Here is a 14,453-nt window from a genome sequence, read left to right as displayed (position 1 = left end):
CGATTGTTTGGGGCATCCGGATAAAAGCTTGTCCGGAGAAGACAAGGTAAGCGCTCCATCAGTCCTGTGTCATGCCAACAGTAAAGCATCCTGAGACCATTCATGTGTGGGGTTGCTTCTCAGCCAAGGGAGTGGGCTCACTCACAATTTTGCCTAAGAACACAGCCATGAATAAAGAATGGTACCAACACATCCTCCCAGAGCAACTTCTCCCAACCATCCAGGAACAGTTTGGTGATGAACAATGCCTTTTCCAGCATGATGGAGCACCTTGCCATAAGGCAAAAGTGATAACTAAGTGGCTCAGGGAACAAAACATTGATATTTTGGGTCCATGGCCAGGAAACTCCCCAGATCTTAATCCCATTGAGAACTTGTGGTCAATCCTCAAGAGGTGGGTGGACAAACAAAACCCCTCAAATTCTGACAAACTCCAAGCATTGATTATGCAAGAATGGGCTGCCATCAGTCAGGATGTGGCCCAGAAGTTAATTGACAGCATGCCAGGGCGGATTGCAGAGGTCTTGAAAAAGAAGGGTCAACACTGCAAATATTGACTCTTTGCATCAACTTCATGTAATTGTCAATAAAAGCCTTTGACACTTATGAAATTCTTGTAATTATACTTCACTATTTCATAGTAACATCTGACAAAAATATCTAAAGACACTGAAGCAGCAAACTTTGTGGAAATCAATATTTGTGTCATTCTCAAAACTTTTGGCCACGACTGTAGGTTTTCCCACATCCATACAATAGAGTCAAGTCCGATGACCATAAACCACAATCAGACCACACTCTGTTGTCAACATCAATAGTATTTGCAGTGTTCCTTGGCATTTCCACGTTCACAGTCTGGGTCGCAGAATTGAACCACGAACACTCTTAAAGGTCTTCCTTAGCCTGGTTAAATCTGACTGAATGTTCTGCTCACCAGTGAAACAATAGTGAGTGCAGGGCTCATTCTGATTGAACTAGGCTAGACTTTCCATAGCTTGCTAGCTATATCCTTGTGATCTTAGAACGCCCTCGAACCAGCACAATCTACTATACGTCATACGCATATACACACACACTTATAAACTCAGCAAAAAAATAAACGTCCTCTCACTGTCAACTGCGTTTATTTTCAGCAAACTTAACATGTGTAAATATTTGTATGAACGTAACAAGATTGAACAACTGAGACATAAACTGAACAAGTTCCACAGACATGTGACTAACAGAAATGCAATAATGTCTCCCTGAACAAAGGGGGAGGTCAAAAGTAACAGTCAGTATCTGGTGTGGCCACCAGCTGCATTAAGTACTGCAGTGCGTTTCCTCCTCATGACCTGCACAAGATTTGCCAGTTCTTGCTGTGAGATGTTACCCCACTCTTCCACCAAGGCACCTGCAAGTTCCCGGACATTTCTGAGGGGAATGGCCCTAGCCCTCACCCTCCGATCCAACAGGTCCCAGACGTGCTCAATGGGATTGAGATCCGGGCACTTCGCTGGCCATGACAGAACACTGACGTTCCTGTCTTGCAGGAAATCACACACACAACGAGCAGTATGGCTGGTGGCATTGTCATGCTGGAGGGTCATGTCAGGATGAGCCTGCAGGAAGGGTACCACATGAGGGAGGAGGATGTTTTCCCTGTAACGCACAGTGTTGAGATTTCCTGCAATGACAACAAGCTCAGTCCGATGATGCTGTGACACACCACCCCAGACCATGACGGACCCTCCACCTTCAAATCGATCCCGCTCCAGAGTACAGGCATCAGTGTAATGCTCATTAATTTGACGATAAACGAAAATCCGACCATCACCCCTAGAGAGACAAAACCGCGACTCGTCAGTGAAGAGCACTTTTTGCCAGTCCTGTCTGGTCCAGCGACGGTTGGTTTGTGCCCATAGGCAACGTTTGTTGCCGGTGATGTCTGGTGAGGACCTGCCTTACAACAGGCCTGCAAGCCCTCAGTCCAGCCTCTCTCAGCCTATTGCGGACAGTCTGAGCACAGATGGAGGGATTGTGCGTTCCTGGTGTAACTCGGGCAGTTGTTGTTGCCGTCCTTTACCTGTCCCGCAGGTGTGATGTTCGGATGTACCGATCCTGTGCAGGTGGTGTTACACGTGGTCTGCCACTGCGAGGACGATCAGCTGTCCGTCCTGTCTCCCTGTAGCGCTGTCTTAGGCGTCTCACAGTACGGACATTGCAATTTATTGCCCTGGCCACATCTGCAGTCCTCATGCCTCCTTGCAGCATGCCTAAGGCACGTTCACGCAGATGAGCAGGGACCATAGGCATCTTTCTTTTGGTGTTTTTCAGAGTGAGTAGAAAGGCCTCTTTAGTGTCCTAAGTTTTCATAACTGTGACCTTAATTGCCTATTGTCTGTAAGCTGTTAGTATCTTAACGACCGTTCCACAGGTGCATGTAACATTAATTGTTTATGGTTCATTGAACAAGCATGGGAAACAGTATTTAAAACCTTTACAATGAAGATCTGTGAAGTTTTTGGGATTTTTACGAATTATCTTTGAAAGATAGGGTCCTGAAAAAGGGACGTTTCGTTTTTTTGCTGAGTTTAGTAGACACACACACAATCTCACACACACACTAATACAGTATTGACACACACACACACACACACACACACACCTCCCGATGCCATCTACTGGCTAGTTCTCCTTTTCAAGTTCACACGTCTCTTCTCTGCCTGCTGAGTGCATAGCATGTCTCTTCCCACCTCAGCTATCCCTTCACATGCCTCAGCTTAGTCAGTATGTCTGTATTCTTTCTCTTAACCTCTCTCTTTCACCCACTTCCTCGTAAGCACATTCTCTCTGTCCCTTTTCCTTTCGTCCCCTCTCTCTCTCCCTCTATTTCTCTCGTGCACATGCTCTCAGTCCCTGTATAATTCTCCTTTCTCTCCCGTCCCTCTCTCTCTCGCTCTCAGTACTGTACGTCAAGCAACGCAGCGTTTCTCCTAAATATTTAATCTTAGGCGGGTCGCAAGTGCCCTGCAAAGCTTCATACAATGAAAGGCTGCAGTCCAACATCAACATTGTCTGCTTTATGTAATAGCAGGGGAACACCGCTATAAGTAACAGACGCTATTCAAGGGTTCAGAGCTTTCCTGTGGTATTCACTTCCCCAATTTTAATTCACACTCTTAACAGCAGTCACCAATTTCAATGGGACATTTAGAGTCAGTGGTAGTGTACGTGTGTCTCTCTCTGTGGACTGGGTATGTGTGTGTATTGGGAGTTTCTTGACAGACTTGACTAGGTGGTATTCAAAGGATTCACCGTCTGACCGATCGGAAATGCCCCCTAGGCTTAATTGTTTTGGCATAGTGCCAGACTGTGTGTGTGCAGCACAGATCCGTTTGACTGATTTTTTGTTTTTCCGCTTGGCCTACCAGATGGTCTCCCATACAGCTGTGTACCTTTACCCCAGATACCACTGTTCTTTACAACCCTTCACTCTGACAGAGAGATAGACAGGTAGACAGACTGACACCTGTCACAGCCACCATCCACCACTGTTGGCTCGATACAATAACATGGCATCAGACTCCAAGTGCACAGTGCGCTGTCTAGTCATGGGAAAACTGGTGAAGCTGTTTTCATGGAAAGATTGAGACGGACAGGATCAGACAGGAGAACAGAGTGTCCTTCCAACATGGCTACACACACACACACACACACACACACACACACACACTGTCCCTTTCTGATGAATGACAGTGGGGTTGGGTTACCTGAGTGAAGGAATTGATGGTAATGTTTCCACTGGTATTTCCTTGGTATATCCTAGGAAATTATATAACACACACACATTGCAACTCTTAAGCAAGTATTTCACCCCAAACTGTGTTGAATTAGCAGCTAGTCACTTGACGGTGAATGAATGTCCAAGTAGGTGACTAAGGGTGTATTACTTTTATATATATAGCCCTAATTTTCACCAGTGGTAGTGCACTACATAGGGAATAGGCTGCCATTCCTTTTCAGAGCAGACTTTACTTGAAGCTGCTGTGACCCACATTTCTCTTCAGCTCACCACTTCTCTCTTTTCTTTTCCCTTTCTTTCTCACAGTCCTGGAGAAGAGCGAGTTCAAAGACGAATCGCAGTTCTTCCGTTTCTATGCCGACGAGGAGATGGAGGGCACGAGTTCCAAGAGCAAGCAGCTGCAACGCAATGACTTCAAGCTCATTGAGAACATCCTGGCCAAGTCCCTGGTGGTGAGCGTGGTTACACACACACATGAACGTATACACAGACACACACGCATGTATACACACACACAGGAACGTGTAAACACACACACACATAAACACTCACACACACGAATGTGCACACACACACACACACACACACACACACACACACACACACACGAACCACGAACGTGTACACCCACACACACATGAGAACACTCACAAACCTATACACACACACACACACACACACACACACACACACACACACACACACATGAATGTACACACACACTTACATGCATGAACATTAAACAGTACACACGCATGAACGTAAGTAAACACAGGCATGAACACACACTCGCACGTAAATGAACACCTGCATCTGTGTATGATCATGACAGCACTATAGAGAATTATTTGCCAGTAATTCATTGCATGGTTTATCCACTGCTGTACCAATAAGCTACCACGCAGTGTTATTTAGAGGACCAGGTTTTTGACTTCCCCAGAGGTCTGGGCATGATTTGGAAACAGCCATGTCCTGTCCTCCGCTCCACAAGGCCTGTGTGTACATGTGATGGCGTGAACCACATCTGGATGTGGGTCTCAGAGAGCACTTGAAGATGTCTCATCCCCCGTGGCTGTTGCAGCTCAAAACATCTCCTCCTCACGCCTTTGAAGACGAGACGGGGCTTTGAAGTCCTTCTGATCCAACAGCGTATTAATGGCAGTTGTGTTTTAGAAATCGTGTGTGTGTGTGTGTGTGTGTGGAGGTCTCATAGGAGGCGAGCATCAGGAAGAACCATTTTAAACTGATGAGATCAGTTGCTTTGATGGCTCATCAGATGGTTTGCTCGTTGTCAAACCGAAACAATCGCTAACATTTGTTCCGTTAGAACGCTAAAAGGCTAAGAAATAAATATAATCGACAGTATGTAAGGAATGTCACGTATCGGACACCCACAAACGCTCATGAGTTGGGCTGAAATGCGTAGGAGGACGTTGTGGAGACTTTTTGAAGAAGATGTTCCTTGAGAGGAACCATCATGTACATGCTTCCATGCGTGAGCTGCAGTTAGACTTGATTTACCCCCCTACTGTGTGTGAAGAGGCTAATTACAAAGCTCTCCAAAGGCCTGCCAGAAATGTCTCTCTGACCTTTAACCATCTCACCCTTGATTGGACGTGTTTGTTGCCATAAAGTGACCCCCCCCCCCAAACACTCTGAAGAAAAGCTGTCTCATTATTTGAAAAGTAGCGTCCACGGCAGAACGGAACATGGCGGTGTCTCTGTTTGACTGTGTCGATTTTGTGTGTGTCTGAGACCGCCTTGCCTATATGGCTCCCCAACTCTCCATCTCTCCTCACATTCTCTCTCTCTCTCTCCACTCTCTCCCTTCCCTCCCTCTCACTCTCTCTCCTTCTCACATTCTCTCTCTCCTTCTCAGATTCTCTCTCTCTCTCCTTCTCACGTTCTCTCTCCCTCTGTCACTCTTTCTATATTAGTTTCTCTTCATCTAATGTTCTCTCGCTCACCCTCTTTCTCTCTCTCGGTCCCTTCCTCTCGCGCTCTCGGTCTCTCTCTTGATCGATGCATCAACACCGTGCGACTCTCCTCTCCACCGTGACATTCGTCAACAGGTGCTAGAAGAATGACAGTCAAAGGTCAAACCCACCTCAGAAAAGGGCGGGAAACTGGGAGCTACATCGAGTTACATTGTGTCCAGCTAACATAAGTGCATTAGCTTTTTCCTAGCGTTTCGTCAGCAGAACGAACGAGGAAGTAGACCATTTTTATTTTGCTCGGAGACGCCCCAGCCCTGATGATTAGATCAAATGCTAATCCTTCCCAGTCCCTACAGCCATGACTGAAGTGATAGACCGGCACACACACACACACACACACACACACACACACACACACACACACACACACTGCTCCTTGATGCTGCAGTGCCCATTGTTTAGTCTTTCTCCTTTTAGCAGTCTCCTCAGACGGGCGTTAGTGATAGCCATCTTATCACAACTCTGCAGTAGGGCGATAACCCCACCGTGCGATTGTTAGTGCCCGTTAATGGAATCGTCCCAAATAAACCCACATGTGACGTACGCATTTCACCCAGGTCTGTTCATTGCCATTGTGTCATTCGGCCGTCATTGACATGCACAGTGATTGCCAGAGAAAAAGTCTGGATTTTGTCGGTTCCTTCATTTTCGCCCAATGGATGAATGAGTTAGTCCATGTCAATCAATGCCTTCTAAGCTCCTTGGTCGACGTTGTGTTGTTTGTTTCTCTCCCCACAGATCCACCCTGAGGAGGAGGACTACGGCTTTGAAATCGAGGAGAAGAACAAGGCCATCGTGGTGAAGTCTGTCACCAGGGGCTCTCACGCCGAGGTGAGGAGTCCTCACACACACACACACACACACACACAGACAACACACACACACACACTTCTGTGCTTCTTCCTTCTCACTGACAGAGTCCATTAGTCCCAGTGATTCAGGCGCTGGTGGTTCTGTCACTCTCCTCAGGGCATCTATTCTCAGTGTGGGGATCAGATCAGCCGTATTACATTAGACATGCCTGATCACATTCTCCTCAATGCCACCACACGCCACAACACGACATCCCAGCTCTGTGTGTGTGTGTGCTTACGTGTGTGTGTGTGTGTGTGTGTGTGTATGTATGCGCCTGCACACGTTTCCATCTGTCTTTCTGCCTGCAGCCTCATGGGAGGACAGTCTTCTATCTCTACTCTCTCTCTCCTCTTTCCTGACTCAACTAATCAGGGTCTTGGTATCTTGTTGATTGGTTGAATCAGAGGAACTAGTGTTGGGATTGGAACGACTGGGGATCTCTGAGTGAAGGGGAAACAGCCTTACTGCACTCCTTCCCTAACTGTCCCTAACTGTCCTTTACGGTCTTTCTCCCCTCCCTTGTTCCCTGTCCCCTCCATCTCACTCCTCATCCACCTCTATCGCCTCTGCTTCTCCGCTCCAGACAGTGCCAGTTTAGTTCGGTCCTGGCTGACACAGAGCGTGTGTGTGTGTGTGCGTGCGTGCGTGCGTGCGTGCCAGCATTGTGAATGAGGCTCAGCTGATTCACAGGGCCCAGTGAAAAACCCTGGGAGAGCCAGGGACTCCAGGAGGGTCAGGGGGAGAATACCAAACAAGCGCACACACACACTCAGAGGGCCACTATGCCTGGCTGTCCCTATTCTGGTCTGTCCTCCAAAGCCAACCCCGCAGGCAACCAAAGCCAAGCGGATCTGGGTCCTGGGCTAGCCAGAGAGGATATAGAGGATGCATTATTCTCACGACGTGACCAGACACATGCACGCAAAACCCATCACAGTTCAAAATGCATTAATGCCCCGCAAATGGCGGGCAGATGTGCAAAGCTCATATCGTTGACCTTCCCTTCTTCATTAGCATTTTTTTTATCATTAAGATTTCACCTGAAGGCTTTTTCCCATTATTTAACCAGGTTTTATAAGCGAAATCTGGTCAAATTGTTCGCAAGCAATTTTACATCTGCAAAGCAAAATGGCCGCTGATCTAGCTTGAAATGATGAGACAACCTATCCGGACGCTTCACCGATGTTTCCACTCCGTCCTTCGTCTCCAGATGGCGGGGCTGCAGGCGGGCAGGAAGATCTTCACCATCAACGAGGACCTGGTGTTCCTCAGGCCCTTCCAGGAGGTGGAGACGATGATCAACCAGGCCTTCTGCATCCGCCGCTCCTTACGCCTGCTGGTCAACACCAAGGCCAAGGAGTGAGTTACAGTATAGTAGTACAAGCATGGACACACACGTATACACATACCCCATTTCATTTCACACACACACACACACACGTGCACTTTACTAGACACACAGGCTCAGTTTCTGGCCAGTCTCTGATTCACTCCCTTGTTGATTTAGGATCGTGAAGGTTCCAGACACTCCAGATCCCCTGTCCTTCAAACTCTGTGGCTCCGCCCCACCTCATGTACACGCAGTAAGGAAAGGTGAGTAACAACCCGCTTCAATTGCCGCTCTCTGAATGTGACCTTGAGTCTCGGGGTTCACTCATTGGACGTGACACCACACACAGGAAATATGTACTGCATCGTATGTTAAATAGCTAGTGATTTAGTCACGTCTTGTCCGTTAATAGACTGTTTATGGGAGGGAACCTGGAATGTTGGTATACATGCCAGAAACCTGTCTTTAAATTATAGGATGAGGTAACGTTACCTTCCAGCCATGCACCTGTCAGCTTCAGTTCCCTTTTACTGAGACTCTGCTTTTTAGGACCACATGTTCGCTAGAGCTCAAAGTTAAAATCCTAAAAGACGGTGCTCCCCCCTACACACACACACACACACACACACTTCACTCCTCTTTGTTAATACAACCACCTGGGCCACATTCCCCCGGTACACTGCCTGCTAGGCAGATGTTTATATCATATAAAAAGAAGAAGCGAAAGAAGAGGGGGGGGGAGATTTATGACTATCGAGTTGCGAGCGAGAGATTGGTCCAAATGTGTAAAACAGCTGGAAGAGGAGGTAGGAGAAAATGGCCGACTCCTTTCTGTAGCATCCAGGGATGAGGACACACACGCACGCAGGCTGCGGAGTGTGGGGTTCCTTCCAGCTACCGACCCCATATGAGTTGTCTCTGAATGATGTCAGACTCTCCAGGCGCTCTCTCATCTCCTAAATCAGGGCCCTACTTGACGGCTGGGAGGGGTTGCTGCTAAACTGAAGTTATGGCGTTGGGTGCTCTGTGTGAGGTGGATGACAGGGAAAGGGATGCTAGGCCTGGTATTTTAAAATGGGACAGGAGTATATGTTTAGTGCACAGCTAAAGTGTTACCAGGAGTTATTTGAAGTTATTACACCCATGTATGTCTTCACGTGTGCATATCTCTTTCTTTGAGGATGATGGCCTTGGATAGGTCTTCTCTAATGAACAGATTCTTCATTTCAATGGGATGTCCTAATTAAATGGAGGTTACATTGAATAAAATACATATTTACATGAAGGACTAGATTTTTTTTTTTTAATTATGCATTGCACTTACAGTATATTACAACAATTTGTAGAATTTTTGTTTGGGGGGGGGGGAGAATGTGACTAAAAGTATGACCGCATTGCGACTACAATGACGACCCTGCGGCATATCCAAATGTGATCCCTGACCCCTGTGTGATTTCAGGGTCGGAGGCGGCGGCAGCGGGCCTCCAGCCAGGTCAGTGTATCCTGAAGGTGAACGGCAACAGCATGAACCTCAGTGACTACCAGGAGGTCCTGGAGCATTTCACGTCCTCCCAGCAGGAACACCCCGACATGGTGAGAGACCTGGCACTTCCATTGTCTGCATAATGTTAGGGGAAACAAATGTTCGGAGATGGTGAGATTCAACCACAAAGGCATGGCCCATTCTTTCCCAATCCTGGTTCTGGGGACCCAAAGGTGTGCACATTTTTTATTTATTTTTACCTTATCACTAACATACCCGATTCCACTTATCAAAAGCTTGATGATGAGTTGAATCAAGTGCCTAAGCGCCAGGATTGGATTGGAGAACACTGACATAGCCTAATGTAGCTTTAAAAAGAGCTTTAAACCATTGCTACTTTTCTACCAGTGTCAATATGTTTTTCCACCGAACTAGTGTGTTCCCTTCTACAGTGTCACATGCAAGGTTTTATTTTTATTTGTTGCGTCACAACCAGGGTTCTTCCTCATTCTCAGTTTCAGTCTTCTGCCAGTAGACCTCTTTCCCCTCTTGTTTTTCTTTTCCTACTGCCTCAAATACTGTGTTTTGGCTTTATCCAGCTTGGGACCCAGCAGGATGTACAGTACTGTGGTGCTTTTTTATTAGGTGATGTGTTGATATTTACTCTTGCTCCTCTCCTCCTATCCAATCACCTGCTTTGTTGATGTTTACCCTGGATTCTCTTGTCCTATCCCCACAGCTCTTGCCCAGTCAAATCTCCTCAGAGCTGCTCTGTTTGGACCACGTCTTAACGTCTCTGTTAGTTCATTCACACAGCTGGTTAATTGCCAGTGTGTTTCCTGAACCGGTGCCATGTTCTATGAGAAAATATGCATATACAGTGCCTTCAGAAAGTATTCATACCCCTTGACTTATTCCACATTTTGTTGTGTTACAGCCTGAATTCAAAATGGATTAAAACATTGTTTTATCTCACCCATCTACACACAATAACCCATAATGAGAACGTGTAAACATAATATTTCTTTTACATTTTTGCAGATTTATTGATCCCTAATTTACATAAGTATTCCCACCCCTTTGCTATGACACTCCAAATTGAGCTCAGGGGCATCTAATTTCCTTTGACCATCCTTGAGATGTCACTACTACTTGATTGGAGTCTACTGTGGCCAATTCAATTGTTCGGACATGATTTAGAGGGTCCCAGAGTTGACAGTGCACGTCAGAGCAGAAACTATACCATGAAGTCCAAGGAAATGTCTGTAGATCTCCGAGATAGAATTGTGATGAGGCATATATCTGGGCAAGAGTTTAAAACAATTTCTACTGTGCAGAAAGTTTCCAAGAGCACAGTGGTCATTGGGAAATTGAAAAAAGATGTAACTACCCAGACTTTGCCTAGAGCTGGCTGTCCAACCAAAGTGAGCAACCAGCCAAGAAGGACCTTGGTCAGGGAGGTGACCAAGAACCCAATGACCACTCTGACAAAACTACAGCATTCCTTGGCTGAGATGGGAGAACAGTTTCTACAGCACTTCACCAATCTGGGCTTCATTGGGAGAGTGGCCAAACGGTGCCTTTTTTCTCTGGCACTCCAGAGAAAAAGGCACATGACAGCATGCCTGGAGTTTGCGAAAATGCACGTGAAATATTCTGAGAGCGTAAGGCAAAAGATTCTGTGGTCTGATGAGACAAAATGTTAACTCTTTGGCCTGAATGCAAAGCGCTATGTCTGGAGAAAACCAGGCCCAGCTTATCACCAGTCTAACCCCATCCCTACCGTGAAGCTTGGTGGTGGCAGCATCATGCTATCGGAATGCATTTCAGCGGTAGGGACTGGAAGACTGGTAAGGATAGAGGAAACAATACAGGCAAATCATTGAGTGTAAATGAAGATTTACGTTCCAACAGGACAGTGACCCCAAGCATACAGTGAAAGCAACACTGGAATGGCTTCAGAACAAGAATGTGGAAGTCCTTGAGTGGCTCAGCCAAAGCCCAGAATTGAATCCCATTGAAAATCTGTGGAAAGACTTGAAGATTACTGTTCACCGCCGCTCACAATCTAACTTAACAGAGCTTCAGAAAATCTGCAAGAAAGAATTGGAGAAAAATCCCCAAATCCAGATGTGCAAAGCCGATACAGACATACCCAAGGTGGCAGGTAGCCTAGTGGTTAGAGCGTTGGGCCAGTAACTGAAAGGTTGCTGGATCAAATCCCCGGGCTGACAAGGTTAAAATCTGTCGTTCTGCCCCTGAGCAAGGCAGTTAACCCACTGGGCGCCGAAGACGTGGATGTCGATTAAGGCAGCCCCCCGCACCTCTCTGATTCAGAGTGGTTGGGTTAAATGAGGAAGATGCATTTCAGTTGAATACATTCAGTTGGACAACTGACTAGGTATCCCCCTTTTCCAAGATGACTCAAAGCTGTAATGGTCGTCAAAGGTGCTTCTACAAAGTATCTACTCGGGTCTGAATACTTAAGTAAACTGTATGATGGCATGTACAGAAACACACACCAATGTTTGACTCCGGTGTGTCCCTCTCTGTGTCCGATAAGTGTCAGTGGGTGTATCGGGCATTTGAGGATGTTGAGGAGGACAGGGGATCGTTCAGGGCCTGCCCAGCAGAGAATGGCTCTGAGACAGAGGAGGAGAATGCCAGGAATGGAACAGGTACAGTAGTGTATACTACCTCACTGTGGGTTCGTATGTGTGGGTTTGTCTCTGTCCATCTATCCGACAACAGGTGTGTACTCAAAAGCGTCCTGTGTTTTGTGTCTCGTCCAGACTATAGCCTGAGCACGCTGTCCATGTCTGATGACTCTGTGCCTCTGGTGAGCATGATGGTTGACAACGTGCACCTGGAGCATGGCGTGGTGTACGAGTACGTCAGCACGGCCGGCATCAAGAGCCACGTCCTGGAGAAGATGGTGGAGCCCAAGGGCTGCTTCAGCCTCACTGCCAAAGTACATGTCCATTGTTGTTGTTAGCATTAGCATGCTAACACTGCTCAGCAGTTTGTGATTTACTGCTGGAGCAGGTTGGCCACAGTACATACATATTGTTCTTGTGTTCTTCTAGCATTGGCACTATGGGTTTCTGTTCATAGCCACAGCCACGACTCGTTAGCATTTATGACAGAAAACAATGGGAGTGCATGCTTCCCAAGTTACATGCTGTTTAATTCCATGACTTAAAACATTCGTTTTCACCTGTCAGATCCTGGAGGCCTTTGCCGGTGACGACAGCCATTTTGTGCGCAACTGCAGCCAGCTGATCTCACAGAGCGACCGTGTGGTGTCCATGCCTCAGTTTGAGTTCAGGAACATCTGTGACACCAAGCTGGAGAGTATCCGCCGACGAATCAGCAGCTACCAGCAGGTACAGGATCCCTCTCTTTCATAGCCCCATATGTAGTGCAAGAGCAGCTACAAACACGGACTGCTTGCCGCTTGTCTTCAACTCCTTTGTACACGCACACTCATTCTCTCCCTCCCTTCCCCAAGCATACGCGCTCGCGCGCACACACACACCCCCCCCACTTCAGTAATTCAGCACCAACTACAACCCCACTCACACAGACAACACACACATATCAGCAGTGAGTATTGAACCATCATTATGTTATAGCGGTAAAGGTACCAATTTCATTCTCCTTCGTTGTGTGTGTGTGTGATTGTTTTCAGTTTGCCCAGGAGCTGAGGAACAAGGCGTGTCCCACGTTCAAGCAGGCGGGTGTGCGGCCTCACCCACTGGGCTGCATGGACTTTGTGCCCACCAACTGCCACGTCAACCTGATGCAGGTATCTTACCCCAAGACCACCACGGCCACTGGCAGGGCCTTCAGCATCCGCTTTGGACGCAAGAACTCCTTCTTCGGCCTGGACCCCGACCAAGGTGGGGCGTGCAGACGTGTGTGTGTGTGTGTGTGTGTGTGTGTGTGTGTGTGTGTGTGTGTGTGTGTGTGTGTGTGTACACATGGACGCATAAGACGCACGTGTATGTGTGAACTGAGATACAAACACATACCTTTTGCTTACACATTGAGAAGTACAGCACGCAAATACGACAATAGAGCCCAGTTGGAATCATATCAATGCCTAAGTTCAGTTTTTTTGTGTAAGTCAAATCACATTTGAGTTTTACCAACAATAGCCAACATTACGCTGCTAGCCTTTTAAGGCTTCAAACAAAGAGATCATTTCAACTAATTACCCTCTCTGACCAATTTAAATCCCATTGTGCAGAACTTTATGACCTCTCGGGATGAACCAAACCTTGTTAACCTTGAGCCGTATATCGGGACAATTCCCACAGTACATTAGCAGTAATGTAGTTGTAATCTCACCACTAATTGTACCCGTCGGTCGCCCATTAAAAACCTCCATTAGCCTCAGGCGACCCTCCTTCCACCCCCCCACGCCGTCACGTGTAGCCGTCTTCTCTGTGGGGGATGAGTGATGTCACCAGAGCGGGCCCTCCAAGGGTGGGATATCCTCCAGAGAGGAAGAGGGTGATGAAGAGATGGGGATCATTAGATTACTTTACTGTAGACGTTGTTAGGTCAAGGGACAACGCGCGAGGGACAGAGAGAGTAAGAGAAAGTGAGCGTGCGATAAACAGAGAAAGGACAGAGACGGTTATAGAGTCAGAGAGAGCGAGGGAGTGAGAGATCTTAACAGGTGTAGCCCTCGGGCCCATCCACAGAATGAAATAGAACATTATACACTGACTATACAAAACATGTAGAATGACAGACTGACCAGGTGAATCCAGGTGACAGCTATGATCCCTTATTGATGTCACTTGTTAAATCCACTTCAATCAGTGTAGATGAAGGGGAGGAGACAGGATAAAGAAGATTTAATAAGTCTTGAGAGAATTGAGACATTGATTGTGTATGTGTGCCATTCAGAGGGTGAATGGGCAAGACAAAAGATTGAAGTGCCTTTGAACGGGGTATGGTAGTAGGTGCCAGGCGCAACGGTTTGTGTCAAGA

The 14,453-nt window shown here is 47.1% G+C and overlaps 1 protein-coding gene across 3 annotated transcripts in view; it reads left to right on the top strand.

The window, feature by feature from the left end:
• The window catches only part of LOC115166077 (phosphatidylinositol 3,4,5-trisphosphate-dependent Rac exchanger 1 protein), a 106,687-nt gene that overhangs the window by 73,223 nt on the left and 19,011 nt on the right, over positions 1-14,453 (top strand). For all 3 annotated transcript variants that reach the window (XM_029719736.1, XM_029719737.1, XM_029719738.1), the window contains exons 16-24: positions 4,091-4,236; positions 6,520-6,612; positions 7,847-7,995; positions 8,144-8,229; positions 9,426-9,559; positions 12,013-12,127; positions 12,242-12,420; positions 12,674-12,835; positions 13,141-13,351. In XM_029719736.1, the coding sequence (XP_029575596.1) occupies positions 4,091-4,236; positions 6,520-6,612; positions 7,847-7,995; positions 8,144-8,229; positions 9,426-9,559; positions 12,013-12,127; positions 12,242-12,420; positions 12,674-12,835; positions 13,141-13,351 (1,275 nt within the window). The remainder of the gene's footprint in view (positions 1-4,090; positions 4,237-6,519; positions 6,613-7,846; positions 7,996-8,143; positions 8,230-9,425; positions 9,560-12,012; positions 12,128-12,241; positions 12,421-12,673; positions 12,836-13,140; positions 13,352-14,453) is intronic.

This window comes from Salmo trutta, chromosome 28 (genome assembly GCF_901001165.1).
Source record: "Salmo trutta chromosome 28, fSalTru1.1, whole genome shotgun sequence".
NCBI classification, from domain to species: domain Eukaryota; kingdom Metazoa; phylum Chordata; class Actinopteri; order Salmoniformes; family Salmonidae; genus Salmo; species Salmo trutta.
The sequence above is the reverse complement of the archived record's forward strand: the minus strand, read 5'-3'. Positions and strand labels throughout refer to the sequence as shown.